We start from the raw sequence: 19,220 nt of genomic DNA on the forward strand, positions 1-19,220 counted from the left end.
ACGTTCTCCTTCCTCTTCTTTCCTTCTTTTCCTTCACTGGGTGCCGGATGGTTTCAGTCTTTTGGACCTTGTGGTTCCGCTACAGTATCAGTAAATCTCTCTCTTGGTCTTGGGGTCTCCGTGCGGTCAGATTCAGGCAGCTCGCCTCTCGACCCGCCCCCCTCACAGAGGACAGGTACAGAGCAACGAGCCAGGAACCCAGTGCTGTGGGCTTATATAATATTTCGAAATATTGGAAGCAATGGCAGTGATAATATATATACATATTTACATTTTTTATTATTATAATTTTTTTTCTCCCCCTGTTTTCGGCGCCCCACGCGGATGACGGCACCCAGGGCCGGCTCTGTCCTTACTATAGCAAATATGTAGAGCTTATGGCAGAGAAATGTAACTGCCACAAGGGGGAGACAACAGTTCTATACTCCAGCTTTAATGTTGTTAATAGGGTGCTGTTTGGACTGATTTTAAAATAAAATGAATGCTAAATAATAAGATAATAAGTGCAGAGTAGGTTTGCTTTAATTCTAATCAAGTGGTAAATTAAGAGGTATGGTGTGAGAAGATTTCTTTGGCCCCTAGGCAACAATCTTGGTTTCTCACATGGCCCCCTTGTAAATAATTGCCTATCCCTGCTTTAAAGATGTATTGGGGTAGCCTGATGAAAGGGAACAGCAATAATCCAGTCTGTGAGTAACAAAAGTGTGGACTAATTTTACAGAATCTTTTTGATACAGGATACTTAGGATTTTTGCAATGTAAGGTTGTAAAAAGAAGGCAGTCCTCGCAATTTGTTTAATGTAGGAATGAAAGGACATACCCTGATCTAAGTGAACTCCATGATACCCTACAGAGCGGATCTGTCATTAGATAAAATGTCCCTAAAATGTTTATGCACCAGCACATTGACATCCGTTTTGTCTGAGTTTAGCAGCAGAAAACTACACGTCATCCAGGCTTTTAAGTCCCTATGACATGCATGAAGTTGAGTTAACTGAAGGTTGTATATTAATATTTTAGAGACAAACATCTTTGAAGTACATCTTTTTTTCAGAGAAAATAGGATCCATACACAGCCCATACACCTGTTAAATTGAACATGAGAGATGGCAAATAATATAGTGCACTTAAGTAGGTGGTTCTAAGCAATTCTGTAGAGATGAAAGATGTATATTCTTTATGCAGAACAATATTAATCCCCTCACTGTTACAATGCAGAAAAAAAACCCATTTATTATGACTTTGTTGTAAAGAGTTCTTTACAGAGTCTTTATGTAGAAACATACATAAAATATCTTTATACAGCGGAACATACAGTACATAGTTGAAGTATTAAAATATTACATTGAATATTAACTTTGGATAGATATTGTAATATAGGTGCAATGGCGATAACCCCCCAAAATAAAAATAGAAACACCCTACCACCCCCACCATCACCACCATCACGGTGTGTCTAAATTGATGTCATGTCCAATTGTCTAACAAGAAGGTGCATACCGTCCTTGACGGGTCCATGCATGCAAACAGCCCGTTTCTCCCCCACACCATTGTGGCTTGAAATGCTTTGTTACAAACTTACTAATGAAGCTCTTTGGTGGCAACACCTGTCAGTGGTGGCACACAAGGATGATGATGTGTGTGAAATTCGTATTACTCACTCCAGAGCACTGTTAATTTCTGAAACAAACATTTTGACAACCAGTAGGTCTATTCATTGACATCCTCTTATTTCATGACCAAACTGTAACAACTGCACTAACTGTCTAGTTCAACAAAAAAAAATTGACAACAAAGTTGTCTCTGCTGTCTGTTAGAGGTGGATTTCATCGTTCAATGTCGAGATTCAGTTCCCTTCGGTCAGTTCGGCAGGAAGAATCGTTCATGTCCTTCGTTCGTTCGTTTGTTCGTTCTTTCAGTCGCACTTCCGGTACAACGTCGTTTAGCGGTGAATCATGTAATGCACAGTTCTCAGCTCCTCATTCTCAAACGATCGTGCTAATGGTCAACATAACACTGTAGTTCAAGGCAAATACATAGCTGCAACTTAATGATTATGTGTACATTTAGACAACACAACAGTTAACAGCTAAAGCCTGCCAGCCAAGAACGAGTGACTGACACTAATTAAACAGTGAACAACACAGCGACTGGTCTGTGAGAACGAACGACGATAGAGAAGTGAAACGGGGAATCAGGTCAGTTTATTCGTGTTAAAGCGTTGTTCCTTCGAACTGATTTATTTGCGACTGAGACATCACTGCTGTCTGTTGGGAATTAGATAACCATAACCATCTGAAGGCTATGGTTGTGTCCATTTTTAACAAATGTATCTGCAAGCACACAAATTCTCATTTCCTCCATGCATATTTCTCATTTTGCCTGCTTGTTCGGGTGCATGTCCAGTTTATGAAAACAGTGGCCATAAATAATAATAATAATAATAATAATAATAATAATACATGTTATTTGTATAGCACTTTTCAAGAGTCTCAAAGACACATGTTTTAAGATTTGCCGTAGTTTCGTTTTCTGGCACATTAATTTTGAGCGGGAGTGCTAGGGGCAGGATACAATGGCATCAAAATCGCTATTTTTAAAACACTAAGAAGGTTCGACACAACATGAAACTTTGCTCATAGCATCACTAGGGTCTCTACTCATGAACACGAGCATTGAGAACATTGTTTGTGTACACAGAGTTTATGAAAAAGAAGGTTTTTGAACTACTCACGTTAGCTGCAGCATCTCCAGCTCGCGGTCGTCATGGCAGGCAAAAAGTGCCAATCCACGAGTGCGACTATCAGGAAGGAGAGTAATGGTGGGATGCTCCTCAAGCTTAGTTCCATATGAATGCACGGACAATTCATTGTTTTGTTGTTAGTGAAAAGCAACATTGTGACATCCACCTCATATTACAAGCAATACTACAAGCAGCAGCCAGAAAAGTCACGTGACATCTCGCATGGATAGTTGTTGCTGGAAGCCAGTATGCTACCGGTGACCTGAGAGACACAAACACCCATCCCCCATCCCATCTAGAAGCTGTCGTCACTAACATTTCGGTAGAATATAACCAAAAGTGCATTACCTCCACTCTTTCTGCAGCCACTTGTACAGCTCTTGGAATAGCATTTTTTCTCAAAAACGCTTTCTTTGGTTTCCCGAGTGTTGGAGTCATCGTGAAGTCGTCATGGACAAAGTGGTCACTACAAACTCGGTAGTCCTTTCTTAGCATCTCGATCGGCGTGTTGATGTCGAGTTGCAAAACAATTAACCACTGATTCAGGATATCCCTACTGCACCTGAACGGCAGTCTTTGAAAAGTTTCAGGAATATTACTTTTCATCTTCTTCCCACATCCAGGAAAAGCAAAAAAACGAACCATCTTGATTTACACTGTGACAACTTCGGTGTCTCCTCTCAGTCTTCTTCGCTGTTGTGCTGTGTTTGTGTCTCTCAGGTCACCGGTAGCATACTGGCTTCCAGCAACAACTATCCAGGCGAGATGTATTGCTTGTAATATAAGGGCTCCCTTTTAAATGTGGACGTCAATGTTGCTTTTCGCTAACGACAAAACAATGAATTATCCGTGCATTCATATGGAACGAAGTCTGAGGAGCGTCCCACCATTACTCTCCTTCCTGATGGTCGCACTCGTAGATCGACACTTTTTGCCTGTCATGACGGCCGCACGCCGGAGATGCAGCAGCTAATGTGAGTAGTCCAAAAACCTTCTTTTTCATAAACTCTGTGTACACAAACAATGTTCTCAATGCTCGTGTTCATGAGTAGAGACCCTGGTGATGCTACGAGCAAAGTTTCATGTTGTGACGAGCCTTCTTAGTGTTTTAAAAATAGCGATTTTGATGCCATCGTATCCCTGCCCCTAGCACTCCCGTTCAAAATTAACTAGCCCGAAAAAGATACTACGGTAAATCTTAAAAGTGCCTCTTTTGTCATAATTGTGCATTTACCCGAAGGTTTGACTCATATTCAATCACAAATAAAGCCTTGGTTGCATTTTGGCGAGAGTTCACTTTAACAGTGAACAATTCATTCCATTATGTTGGGAGAAGTGACTGAGTGAATAAAGGACTGAGTCTGGACACAGTTTTGGCACTTCTGTTAGCAGATCCAGCTACACTGGTGGGGGTAGAGGAGGAACCTTGCATCGTCAACAATGGCAACCTCCAATGGTACTGGTATCTGCCACTTACATCTACTATAGTCTGTGACATGGCATCAGATTGTTGTACCTATTTTTAGACATATTCACTTCTTATGTAGTTATTTAATACCTTTGACTTAGTTTAGATTTGTGCTGGTGTTACAAGGGAATTCAGACCTGGTATAACATCCGTCCTGAGTGATCTGATCACAAATGGTTAAGCACTAAACCCATCCGTTCACACCTGGCATTAATATGCGTCTTGACATACATCTTGACATAGATGTGGTCCTTCAGTGTTGACCAGGAAACGTGTACAAGCTGCTAAAAGAATGTGGTCACATGTGACTAAGACTACCTCTGAACGTGGTCTAAGTGGTTGGATCTCAAATGTGTCTTGGGGGTGCTCACACCTGTACTTAAAGGTATTCACTGGTGAAGCAGAGAACGCTGACAACTTAACCACTAAAGTTATTTAGTGGTTATGTTGGAACATTAGGATTCATTTGAAGTGGCATTTGGGTCCACCTCATGAATTCTCCTTTTAGCTTTTATATGGTCTCCACCGACTGCACGTTGCACACTCCAGAAAGGGGTTTGATATTGCAACAGTATTTTATCTCATAAATGGTGATAATTGCCTTAATCAACTTGACAGACATATCAACAAGTCACTCTAGGAACACCTGGAGCTTGAAGCTTAGTTTAATGCTCAGATATTTAAAGCTCCTATGTCTGAATGTTAGAGCTGGAAGGTACTATAGCACACAGCAATGCATGGTGGCGCAATTATATAAAAGAAAGTGTGATACTTTCTCAACATATACTTAATCCTAATTAAAATTCTACCGAAAACAGGATACATCTAAAATCAACAAAGTAAAAGAAATGAAATGACTGGCAGTATAAAAAAAATAATATGCTCTTTGATACAACGGCTCTGATTGACATGAGAGTGTCGATGTGAATTACCCGTAAGTACCGGTAAGTGCCGGTAATTTACATCTCCAGAGTATGAGTACCAGCGATACTGTCTACTCTGGAGACATGCTATAAATCTGTTTACACTATCACATTGTGTGGACTCCCCTTCCTTTTGGGGCCACAGAGGTCCTCATAATGTAAATCATTTTAATTTCTGATTTGAGTTTAGCTGAGGGTAGGTTAACATTAAGGTGTGTGTGTGTGTGTGTGTGTGTGTGTGTGTGTGTGTGTGTGTGTGTGTGTGTGTGTGTGTGTGTGTACGTGTGTGTGTGAGTGAGATCCTGTAGCTCAGAGTCAGCTTGGAGAAAGTGGATTCATATCTACAACAGAAGAAAATAATAATTATAACAACAATACAATTAATCAACATTTTAACTGAGCAACAGTTTGCGTAATATAAAGTTATATTTTCACATCATCTTACTAACTATCCAGCTGTCTGTAGCTGTGGGACCATACAAACAAAAGAAATCTCAATAGATTTTTTATTTTTAGTTATGGTTAGCTGTCCAGTGACTTTACCTCTGAGGAGTGGTGGGCGGCGGTCAGTGTTTATCAGAGTGCTCTGAAACAGAGCGTCTGTCATCCAGGAGAGAGCACTACAGCAGTACTCGACCTGGGAGAGACATACACAGACAGAGATGGATAAGTGCTGAGCAGGTAGAGCCAACAGCTGCAGAGAAACCAGACACACCATGCACACACACTCCACACACAGATACCAGATACCGCAGACCTGTATCAATCTGCCCATGTATGCAAGAATTGGACACAATGAAATAAGGAACACCTACTCTAATTCTTCTGAACAGACTCATGTTGTGAAAGATGATTCCGTGTCAGATATATTTCTAAATTACATCTTTAATGAATTAATTGGCAAAACAACAACTCATTTTCTGGACTTCAAAATAGCCTGGGTTATTGTTATAGGCTGCAGTATAACTGCTAATTACAGGTACAGATTAGAATTAACAGATCTTGCATGTGTATGAAAGTGTAGCTGACCTCTGACTCCAGCAGCCGCAACCTCCTGTCATGGTCACGGATCTCTGCCATTTGCTTCAGCACACTGTCCACCCTGCAGGAACAAACATGCACACAAATAAACCAGCTGCAAACCTCTGCTAGAAAATTAGTCTCAGTTCATCATTACATCAGAAACCTCTATACATAAAAGAGAAACTATAGAAAAAGTTTAACTGAAACAAAAAACATGATTAAAATTTGTAACCTTAATGAAACGCGTGATCACATTTTGGGTCAGTGATATTAATTACAAACACATAATATAAACCAACATTTTTATAAAAAGATATTGCCTGTAGTGAGCAGTGGGAAAATAAATGTGTCAGTGTCAGTGACTATGTGACTATAGTATGACATAAATAAAATGTATGTCATGTCTGTCCTACACTCACTTGTTAGTTATTGGTTGAAATATACAATTTGCTGGGTTCCATATTCCACATATCTTTTTGTCAGTCAAACTTAGTTGTAGATGAAAGCAATGCTCCTTTCTAACAGTGAGAAGAAAATGGCTCTTCTTATACATATAGTATAAAATCAATCAAATTTTATAAATTCACGACAATTGCAGAGGGAACTTACTTGACAGATGTACATTTAAGTCGTGCAGTGTCACTCTCCCTCTGTCGCTTATTCTGAGCTGAGAGAAGGTTTTCTTTTTGGATAGCCTCCCATGTGTTGAGGCGACTGGCCTTTCTACCCCGCAGTTCCAAAACTGAGGAAAGAGAAGATAATAATATAATAATTACAGCACATGTTTAAACAAGCTTACAAGCTCTGTCTCTGACAGAAGGGTAAAAAGGGGGAAAAAACAAAAGATAAAAACACAGATAAAAAAGTAAATAAATCAAACAAACACAAAATTATTATTTAAAAAAAGTTAAAATATGCTAAATGCCTTCCTATAAGCAGGTAATGATGTGGCCTGCCTGATTTCAACAGGGAGAGAGTTTCACAGTCTAGGGCCTCTGACAGCAAAGACAAAATCACCTTTAGCACAGGCCATTACTTAGAAACAACCAGCAGTATCCCCTAATCTCAGAGAACGCCCAGGCACATGGGGGGTCAGTAAAAAAGAGTCATTTGGGGTGAGGCCATTTAAAGCCATTTAAAATAAAAGTACATCTTTAAAATAAATATGAAATAAAACAGGTGGCTGGTGTAAGTTGGCGATCACAGAAGTAATATACTTTTATTTCTTGGTACCTGGTTAAACCTTGGTTTATTCATTTGGTCATTAACCAAAGCTTTTAAGCACTGATCAGCTAAATTGAGAGGCTTTCCCCGCAGTCTCAGCTTCCTGTTCACTACAGTGGTTCACAGTAATGTTTGCATGACTCAATGGTGATCTCATACATTAAAAACACCTGAACTTAAATTAAGAAGCAATTTGCTTGACTGCTAATCTGGATGAGGCAATGCACTGTTTTGTGGCAAAATTACTATGGGTTCAGACTCAGAGGTGCTGACACTCCACCCAATTCCTTTGCAATCAATCAGTGTGCATTACAGGTTACAGGAAGACAATATTACTGTCAGATAATAGACATCCATCACAGGTGTGTCAACGCTAATTCAACCTTAGTTTTAGATACATAGATATGAGACTCTCACTGTGGTTGTCACTGTTAGTGACTCCAGTCTACAGTATAGATCAACTTGGTTCATGAACCACATAATTATAGTTTATCACATAATATACTTTGCAAGTTTACGTCAGTATGCCTGTGTGTTTTCCCTACTCTTCTCTCTCATCTTCTATCTGTTTTTATTATCTCTCCCTCTTTCTCTTATTGGCAAGTCAGTCTCATTCAAGCCAAAAAACAAATCCTTGGCAGATGCCCAAATTCCATGATCTACCCAGTACCAATGCAATAGCTTGTTCATTATTTGACAGTCAGAGGTCACAATGTATCTTTTTATCACTCAGCCCATAATTGGGTCCTAGCCATTAGGCTTTTACCACCCGGTTTTATGTACTGCTTCCTCCTTCCCCTGCTAAATGCACATGTTGCTTTCACACATATCTCCTGTCTTCATATTGTATTTGCAGCTTCTCACCAAAGTGTTTGCTCTTGACTGAGGGGATGTGGCGGATGTATCTTTTGATGAAAAGGTGGAGGTGTGAGATGATAATGAAGGGTGGTGCCAGGCAGGGCCTTGAGTGGTACTCGACAATCAGGTTGTAACGCTGAAACTTCCAGTAGGTGTCACTGCGCTCCTGTACTTTTGAAAAGGTGTAGCTGTATACAGAACATTTTAATCTTATTAGGCATTGCTTTCAAACACTAGGTTTCCGTTCTGTACAACATGGAGTACAATTTCTTCTGATGAAATCTGTGTAAAAGTACAACAGAATTGGGACTGAAATAAATTATTCTAAATGCCAGCGTACCTGAACATAGCAATGAGTAGGTTAACTAGAACTATGTTGGTGAACAGTAGGTAGATGACAAGGAGGATGACAACCAGCCAGTTGGCATAGGTGTTCAGACAGGGCTCCCCTCCTGCTTCAATTAGTGTGGTATCGTTTGTGCAGTTACTCTCCTCCAATTTATCAGCTAGATGGAAGACAAAAGAAGAGGTCCAAAACACACATGTGAGAATCTATGCTGCACATTTACAAGCACCTTAAAAAGTAACATATATTTTAACCATGAATGGCAGCAGTAGCAGCTCCTATACACCGAGTTGCCAGCTTTTCAGATTGAATTAAATCTTTTGGGTTCAATTTCACAGCGTGCAATAAATTCCACCTGAATCAATCTTATTTAACTTTCAAGACGTCTATTGTCACTCTGATTGTACGAGTACATTTGTGTGAAATTCTTTGGCTGAGAGACTCCATTTTAGATATAGTGATTAAGTAGTAAGTTCTTCCTTAAAAACATTCGAGCAGCCTATCCAACATGGATTTGACATGGCCTCTGCATCAGTCTCAACAGAGTAAAAGCTAGTTGGATGACACACTCCTTGAACACTTCGTTGGCTGAGAGGATCCACTACAGAACTAGTGAATAAGTGAAATAATGTATAATTAATTAAGACACTATAATATCCACTTCTGCATCTGTAAAGAGTACACTGTGTACTGCCTACATTTGTATGTCCATTACAAGTAAACAGAGGCAGATTTTATATTATATATTATTTTATATTATAAGGTATTATGTATCCAGTCTATCTATCCAGTGCACAGACTTCAGTCAACTGAGATGAAAACTATAATTTCAGAGGTTTAAAGTTTTGAATGACTTTGACTAACATTTCTTTCTTCTAATTCTAATGTGGAGGACACACTGAGAAGACCAAAGGACATAGTGCTGGACAGAGCCAGAGGAAAAAACAAACAAAAAAACTATATAGACACTTACCATCCATTTCATTTATGGGTATTTGTCCAAAAATGTGCAGGTATGGCCTGTAGAACACTCGACGAAATATCCAGTTAGGGCGTGGATCATACGAGTAGAGGAGTGCCTGATTGGCCACACCATAGGCCATGAGCCATACAGCCAGAAAGAAAAGGAAGAAGAAAACGTCCTTCATCTGAGGGAAGCAAAGAGATACCAGAAATGGATAATGCAAGATCTGTCCTAGTGTGACTTCATGATAAGAGCTTTGTCAGATCAGGAGCTGCTGTTTTAAGTCCAATGTAATATTATTCGTTTTAATGACATAAAATCACAACTGTCATGAAACACCTTAAAGTACATGTCTACAATGCCTGTTATGTGTGAGTGGCATAACTATTTTGGTCCCTATGTCACAGGATTATTCTGATGATCACTGTAGATTATTATAAAATGAAACAAGGATTTGACCTCATCTTGGACTAATGTTCCAGGTTACAACCAGGCTCTTATGACAAGCACCTCAGCAAAATATCTCATATGTTTTTACACACGCGGTTACTCCTGGTTCACAGATACCTTTGCACTGTGGTGGTTGAGCCGACAAAGTCTCAATCTATCCCAGGGACTAGGGTCCCTATGAAGGTCAGAAAACCTCAAGCTAATTCAGTAACAATCAAGAGGAATGCAAATATGGCAGATGTGTTCTCTTTTGAATAACTCCCGCCTGCTGACAGTTCAAGTTGAATAGCCACCATGTCACAACAGAACAGTCTCCTGACCAGTCCGACATGGAAGAATCATGTGCAAGCTTGTGTCAAAACTGCACTTATTTCAACTGACTCAATGCCTGGAATGGTGAAGGATACTTACCCTCTTCCCCATCAGGCAGAGTGCCTTTCTGCTTTAAGAGGGAATGCACTATTCAGTACCATGGACCTCAAGTCTGGATTCTATAATATCCCCTTTAATGAAGACCTCAAGAAGTCCCCTGTGTTCGCCTCATCTGGCCTCCACAAATACAACAGGCTCTCCCAAGGACTGTGAAATAGCCCAGCAAGTGTCATATGCGTTACCTTGATGACCTAATGGTTTCCGCAACTGTTTAGGAGGAGGCTGTGAAGAGCCTTGAGATGGTCTTTCTTCCTGGGCAATGTCACTGACAGCTGCGATGTGTCAACAGACCCTGCTAAGGTGGAAGCCATAAAAGGGTTCAAAGTCAGACATGATGCTTGCTGATGCCCAGACCCCATGCCCTAAGAGTTCAAGTCATTTCTGGGTCACGTCATGTGGTGTCAACACTATACCCCAAACTGCTCTACAATGGCTAAGCCTCTCTTTTGGCTATCATCCAAGACCAATGAGGAAAACAAAGGGGAGAGACACATGACTTACAGAAAACTGACTGGATCCTGTACGGTAACCAGGCACTACAGAAACTGAAAGACGCCCTGGTTGTCAATGTTATACTGGATCACCTAAATTACTCTAAGCCGTTTATTTTCTCCACTACCCAACTTATGACAGCCTAGGTGCTGTTCTATCCCAGGTTGCTCAAGGTGATAAACAGACATGTCCAATAGCATGTGTTCCCTGAACACAGTCCAGAGTAAATACCCTGCTCACCATTCTAACCTAGAAATTTATTGTCCGTGAGAAACTCAGCTAGTGCCTGAAATATAATGTTTTCACAGCTTGAAAAGAGAACAACCCACTTTCAGGTGGTCTAATGTTTGCCAGTCTACCTAGAGGGCCTCAAAAAAAGTTGAGGTGGCAGCAGTTGATGCATCAGCACCCCAAGTGAACTCTTTGTCTGAAGTTGGGGTGTCTAACTAACTTGTTCTTTCATAAGGACTGGGAAATGGCTTTGAGAATTAGGTCCAAAGTCCTGGTTGACCATGTCCAAAGTGCCACGTCCACTGGTCAACATGTCTTGCCATTTAGCAAACCCCTGAGGACAGACAACGGGAAGATGCTGACCTAACAAAAGTTAAGTTCTATGTTTAATGGTATCGCAGACCTTCAAGGAGGAAGAGGCGTACTGTCCCTTGTGAAACAAATTTTCCACTGAAGCTATATGGGACAAGATGAAAGGGACCATATCAATCGCTGTGCTAGGTGTGTAATGGGCAGGACGTCAGAGCCAAATGGTAGTGCACCACTTGAGAGCACCGAGACGACATATAAGTACAACAGCACTGCTCGTGAGACTAATGTTTGGTCGGGTTCCCTGCCCACCTGCCGGTGTTGTGTTCAAGTCTGCTCTGACAGCTGATGTTGAAGGCTCGTTCCCACCAGAGACGTGCACATGATTATCGAGGGCCAGGGGCTCAAAGTAAGAAAAGGGCAGTAGATACCAAAAAAATTTTCAGGCCTTAATAACACAATATGTAGATTAATACATGTAAAATTCATAAACAAAGTACTTATAGAAAGCTAACTACTTAGCTGTGTATCCTGTGTAGCTGTAAGTGAAACGTAATTGCCATTTCTTTTGTGTCAACAAATTATTGTCAACATGATTTTATTCACATTATAATACTGAGGTTTAGAAGACATGCAATTCAGCTGCAATTCTTAAAAAGCAATAAAACACTGGTTTATTATTAGGCTTTTTATTGGAGGGCAAGTGCAAACTAGAAATGCATGCTACATATCTAAAAATGGGACAAAACCAAGGAATGACTACTGTGACTGCTACTGTAAGTAGAAACAGCATGTTTAGAACAGCAAAGTCGCAGTAAACTCAATATCTGAAAGAAGTTTAAGATTTGTGGCAAGATAAACAGCCGACACAGACAGCTGTCAGATTATTCTTATCTGTCTGCTCAATACTCTACCTCCACACAATTACGTGCTTATAGGGAATTAAAGGACTTTTTGTCATCTCTTAATCTAGCAGACATAGACCGTACAGTTAATCCCACTTTCAAACAGTACACTTTCTACTCAGCGAGGCATATGACCTACTCCAGAATAGATTATTTACTAGCTTCACCTACTTCTTTCTCCGAAATACATAATAGTACAATTAAACCCTGTGCATTATCAGACCACAGTATAGTCTCATTTTATCTTACACTTCTGGGTGCTCCTCCCTGGGCACCATGCTGGCGCTTCAACACCACGCTCCTCAAAAACGAAGATTTCTGTGCCTTCTTTAGCAATGCACTAACAACTTTTATTGAAATTAATGCTGGATCAGTGGGTGACCCCAGAATCCTATGGGATGCCATTAAGGGCTCAATAAGAGATTCATCAATCTCATTCTCATCTCATCTAAAAAAAAAAAACTGATTAATTAAAATAACTGAACTGGAAGATACCCTTTCGCAACTTGAGGTCAAACAACAAAGCACACAAACTGATGATTTATTAGGTAAAATATCTTCAACAAGGACTGAGTTAAACTCCCTACTAAGGCAGAGGGCTGAGTTCTTGATGCATAGAGCCAGGAGAACTTATTATTACAATGGTCCTAGACCAGGCCACCTTTTAGCTCTGAGACTAAAACACTAAACACTAAAATCACCCCATCGTACTTTCACTGAACCTGGTGAAATTAATACAGCATTTAAAACATTCTATTCAAAGCTTTATAAATCTGAAGTTACACTAGACCCAAGCACTTGTCAGAACTTTTTTCATGTTCTGGATTTGCTTTCTCTCTCCAGAGAGGAAGCAGAAGACCTAAGTTCTCCCATCTCCTTAGAAGAGTTAAGAGAAGCTCTTGTACATATGAAGAAGGGCAAATCCCCAGGCTGGGATGGTGTTCCCCCAGAACTATATCTCACTTTTTGGGACATACTTGGCCCACCACTGCTGGATATGATTATTACTGCCATTAATGAAGGTGCATTCAGCTTGGGGGCTAATACTGCTATAATCACAGTACTGCCTAAACCTAACAAAGATCCTTCCCAGTGCAGTAACTATAGCCCCCTATCCCTTCTTAATGGGGATGTTTGCTCTACCCAGTTTCCTATATTAAGGGGCACTCGACAGGGTTGTCCCCTGTCCCCATTACTTTTCACTCTCTCTCTAGAACCACTGGCCCAGAAAATTAGACAGCATCCCTCTGTACTTCCTATTACTTTCTGTAATACAGAACATAGAATATCATTGTATGCCGATTATATTTTACTCTATGTTGGTGACGCAGGGTCCTCAATACCACACTTACTATCTACTTTTGATTTATTCAGCTCCCTATCTGGTTATAAGATCAATTGGACTAAATCCTCACTAATGCACTTAAATTCAGCCATGTCATCTATACCCCTGCCCTCTAACATCCCAGTAGTAAGGCAGTTTAGGTATCTCGGGGTTGACATATTCCCTTCTACATCCAAAAAACTTTCAAGGCATATATAATCAAGTTGAGAAGGACATTGAACGTTGGTCTAAGCTTCCAAACTCCTTGCAAGCTTGCATATCTATTGTAAAAATGGATGTACTTCCTCGCATAAACTTCTATTCCTCTATGGTTCCTCTTGTACCGCCAAAGGGGTATTGGGAAAAATTACATTCACTCATATCTAAATTTGTATGGAATGTAGATTAGTTAATATTCTCGGAGACTTGTATGACGACGATGGTCTAAGGGCTTTTAATGATCTAAGAGCTGAATACGATTTACCAGGCACATCATTTTTCTTTTACTTGCAATTGAGATCTGCCATGAAGGCATATGGTGTCCCATGGGGTGTACCTCTTCTAACACATCCATTGCATAGATTGTTTGCTGTACAAAAGCAAAAACGTGGAATGGTTTCTAAAGTTCATAAATTTATCTCTCAACCTCGTGTCCCACTAGAAGTAGAAACTGTTTGGAGTATGGATATTCCCTTTACAGATGAAGAAGAGATTTGCTGGGACACAGTATGGAAAAACCTACAGGATACTTCCAAAAACCCTAATCACCAACTAATTCATTTTAAATTTATACATAGGATGTATCTCACTCCAAGAAAACGCCATGCCATGAAAATCATCCCATCTCCTAACTGTGACCTATGTACACTTAATGTTCCAGGACCATTTTTACATATATTTTGGGAATGCCCTGACGTATATGCTTTTAGGAGACACTTATGTTCCACTTTAAGTGGCATGCTTGAAGTAACTATTCCACTGTCACCAACCTTACTTTTACTTAATGATGACTCTAGTCTAGAATTATCTCCACAGCAGAAGCGTATATTATGGGCTGGTCTCACTGCAGCAAAGAAAATGTTGGCCTTGCGTTGGCAACCTCCTCACACACTGTCTTGGCAGCAGTGGGCCAACTCATTTCTAGACATAGTTATGATGGAGAGATCTGTGGCCAGGGTGCATGGAGCTAGTAAGAAAACCCTAAAAGCATGGGATGTAGCTTACAATCTGATCAAGGAAAGAGTGCAGTATTAACATGTGATTATTACTTTTGTCATTTTCCTTTTTCTTCTTCTCTCCATGTTTGAATTATATTAATTTATTTGCCTGTATGTGTGTGTATATGTATATGGGTATGTATATGTGTTTGTATGTATATATATATATGTATATATATATATATATATATATATATATATATATATATATATATATATATATATATATATATATATATATATATATATATATATATATATATGTATGCATTCATTTTCATTTTCTTCTATTTTCCTTTTTATTTTCTTGAGAGGCTGAGAGATCAGGGGCAGGGGTTGGTAAGGGGTCGCCATGGGCTGGGGGAGGGTGGGGTCGTTTTGCTCTGTATATGTATCTGTAAGGTGTAAGATTTTGTGATGTTTTAAAACTCTAAACTTGTACTTTTATATAATCTACACATATATTGTATCAATAAAAATTTGATCAAAAAAAAAAAAGATTATTCTTATCTCTCATTAACAAGCAGTTAGCTTAACAAGCACAAATGGGCACTCTTCTGAAATATGACTCATATTTAAGCACGTTGAATAAGTGGAAGGTACAGTGGCCCTGAAGTGCAAAACACAACGGCAAATCAGAAAACACAGCGGCAAATCAGAAAACCCAAACACAAGTCAGAAAACACAAACGCAAGTCAAAAACACGAACGCAAATCAGAAAACACGAACGCAAATCAGAAACCACGAACGCAAATCAAAAAACACGAATGCAAATCAGAAACCACGAACGCAAATCAATAAACATGAACGCAAATCAGAAACCACGAACGCAAATCAAAAAACACGGAACGCAAATCAGAAAACACGAACGCAAATCAAAAACACAAACACAAATCAGAAAACACGAACGCAAATCAAAAACACAAACACAAATCAGAAAACACGAACGCAAATCAAAAAACTCGAACGCAAATCAGAAAACATGAATGCAAATCAAAAAACACGAACGCATAGGGAAACCACAAACGCAAATTAGAAAACACGAACGCAAATCAAAAAACACGAATGCAAATCAGAAAACACTAACACAAATCAAAAAACACGAACGCAAATCAGAAAACACAAACGCAAATCAAAAAACACAAACGCACATTTTGTTCTACAACATAAAATATTCAAGAACATTTGTATGATTTAAAACTTGTTTTAAATGCTGACAAAGTCATGCTGTTCTCTAATACAAAATCAAAACCACAAAATCTGCCCTCAATCCTCTCTTCTCAGGGTTTAAAGATTGAGTGTGTTTCCAATTACAGATATCTTGGTATGTTAACTGATGAATCCCTCTCCTTTGCAAATCATATTCAGCAGCTGGTAAAAAGATTGAAACTGAAACTGGGTTTTCATTTTAGGATCAAATCCTGCCTTCCTTGTAAATCAAAAAAGAGAGCGGTTGCTGCCACTTTTATGTCTGTTCTGGACTACGGTGATGTTGTATGCAAGCCTCGTCTCAAAGCTTACATGCTCTTGACACTGTATCATGGAGCTCTGAGGTTCATCACAGGTTTGAAAGCACCGACTCATCACTGTACACTGTATGAATGAGTTGGATGGTACACAGACTGAGACACCTGCATATTCTCATTTAGAAGGCAATCTAAGGTTTTCTTCCTTCTTACCTTCGGTCTCAGTATTTGTTCTCGCTGTCTGTCCCAAAAGTCAGAACTGAACTGGGAAAGAAAGCATTTAGGTATGCTGCTCCCTCTGCCTGAAACATGCTACAAAAAACTTTTTAAAACTGTTTTTAAAATATTGTGGTTGCTAACAAGTGGCTAAATGAGACATTATCGCTAATTATGCCAAACATAGACTCATCTTCTCACTTCTTTGCGGACTTTAGTTGCAAACTATTATTCCTTCACCATGAGTTTTGGTTGGGTCAGCACGTGTATACCGGAACTTGTCTCCATTGCAACGATACATAGACAGCTGGGTCACACACTGCTGTGAGTGCAATTTTTAACTTTCACTTTCGTTTTTGGAGCAATTCGAAGAAAAATGGACTGAAAAATGTGCATTCATTCTACCTCCAACCACCACAAGACCCATGTGCTTAATATGCCAGGAGACTATAGCTGCGATGAAGATTTCCAATTTGAAACGGCATTATGAGACGAAGCATAGGAATTTTGAAGAGACATTTCCTCAAAATTCAGAGGTAAGAACAAGAACAGGTTGCTGTGGTTTGTTGGGGAAGCAGCATCGGAGCCAGCGACACCAACAGACTCAACAAACTGATCAGGAAGGCTGGCTCTGTGATTGGCTGCAAACAGGACACTCTGGAGGCTGTGGTGGAGAGGAGGACACTGAAAAAACTGTTATCCATCATGGATAATCCTCTCCACCCTCTCCAATTCACACTGGTCAGACAGCGGAGCACCTTCTCCGGAAGGCTGCTTCAGCTTCGCTGTCGTAGCAATAGATACAGGAAATCTTTCCTGCCACAATCTATCACTTTATACCAGCGGTCCTCAATAGGCGGCCCCCGGGCCGCATCCGGCCCGCCAGCCTCCTATTTGTGGCCCCCGAACTGTTATTCCCTCACTATGTGTTTTGGTTGGGTCAGCACGTGTACACCGGGACTTGTCTCCATGCCAACGATATACAAAACAGCTGGGTCACTCACTGCTGCGAGCGCAATTTTTAACTTTCACTTTCGTTTTCGGAGCAGTTCGCGTATTCACATTTTGCCGGTGGTAAGAGACTGAAAATGGCGTGTTCAAAGTAAAATGCTATAACAAAGTGGACAGTGAAAATCGGCAACTCAGGGAAATAAGAACTTAATATCTGCGTTCACTCCTCCTCCAACCGGGTCAAACCTCATGTACCTGACAGTGCGAAGGTAAAGGTAATATACACTTAGCTTCACATTGTTTAACAAAATCTAGCTAGTTTCACCAAGTAACGGACGGGGAGTTTCTCCCGGCAAACACCCTTTCACTCACGGTGTCAAAATGTTTATCATCCTTGTTAAAACTCAACACCATTTAACCACAGAACAAATGACGTGAATTAACCCACAACCATCTTACATATCATCTTATTCACAAACACATTTACGAACCATAATTACACCAACACCAACAGAATACCCAAGAGTCATTGCGCCACAGTCCACAAGGGGCGTTACAATATGCCAGGGGAAGCTGTGATGAAGATTTCCAATTTGAAACGGCATCATAAGACAAAGCATGGGAATTCTGAAGAGACATTTCCTCAAAATTCAGAGATAAGCACAACACAAATAAATGCACTGAAATCGTCATATCAAGCTGCAAGCAGGATTCTTGTCAGATCTATGTCATAATGAAATAAAATAATGCATGACTGAAGTGATGGACACAATGTTTGAAGGCAAACAAAAAGAGGAAATATTCAACTATGTATTTTAATTTATGTTTAAATGGAAATTACATTTTATTTTAGTTCGTATTTTGTTTTTTAGAATGAAAAGGACATTTTGTTTTAAATATTACAGTATTATTGCATGTGGCCTGACCGACCTCAATACATGGACCTTTGAGTCATTGAAAAAAATCTTTGTGGCCCTTTAAGATTTGTATTTGAGTACCCCTGCTTTATACAATAACTCTCTCACCTCTGCCTGACAGAGAACTCTGGTCTCTCTACTGTTCTGTTGTATATATTATTATTATAGTATATTTTGCATATTTTGTTTTGTTGTATATATTATTACTGTTTATTGTTTATAGCACACTGTGCACTGTATATATACACTATGTATATATTGGATTCTATTTATGTTATGTACGAAATATTTTATTTGCGGACCCACTGCTGCTGTAACAAAATAATTTCCCAGTCTGGGATCATTAAAGTAATTCTATCTATCTATCTATCTATCTATCTATCTATCTATCTATCTATCTATCTATCTAAAAATGTATATATATATATATATATATATATATATATACACATATATATATATATATATATATATATATATATATATATATACATATACATACACATATATATATATATATATATATATATATATATATATATATATATATATATATATATATATATATATATATATACATACATATATACATATATACATATATATATATATATATACAAAAATGTATGTATGTATGTATGTATGTATGTATATATATTAGGGCCGGGACTTTAACGCGTTAATTACGATTAATTAATTACACAAAAATTAACGCGTTAAAAAAATTAACGCATTTTAATCGCACTTATTTTTGCACCGCG

At 39.2% G+C, this 19,220-nt stretch overlaps 1 protein-coding gene across 2 annotated transcripts in view; it reads right to left on the minus strand.

The window, feature by feature from the left end:
* Nucleotides 1-4,860: 4,860 nt before the first annotated feature.
* The window catches only part of trpm4a (transient receptor potential cation channel, subfamily M, member 4a), a 70,677-nt gene continuing 56,317 nt past the window's right edge, over nt 4,861-19,220 (minus strand). Inside the window, exons 22-28 of one of the 2 annotated variants that reach the window (XM_030409968.1) lie at nt 9,559-9,733; nt 8,580-8,745; nt 8,246-8,427; nt 6,767-6,899; nt 6,164-6,236; nt 5,678-5,771; nt 4,861-5,475 (exon numbers count right to left, since the gene is read on the minus strand). In XM_030409968.1, the coding sequence (XP_030265828.1) occupies nt 5,450-5,475; nt 5,678-5,771; nt 6,164-6,236; nt 6,767-6,899; nt 8,246-8,427; nt 8,580-8,745; nt 9,559-9,733 (849 nt within the window). In that variant the 3' untranslated portion in view covers nt 4,861-5,449. Of the gene's footprint in view, nt 5,476-5,677; nt 5,772-6,163; nt 6,237-6,766; nt 6,900-8,245; nt 8,428-8,579; nt 8,746-9,558; nt 9,734-19,220 lie in introns of those variants that run through there. The other variant, XR_003983031.1, reaches the window with a different exon arrangement.

Source organism: Sparus aurata, chromosome 24, assembly GCF_900880675.1.
Source record: "Sparus aurata chromosome 24, fSpaAur1.1, whole genome shotgun sequence".
NCBI lineage: Eukaryota > Metazoa > Chordata > Actinopteri > Spariformes > Sparidae > Sparus > Sparus aurata.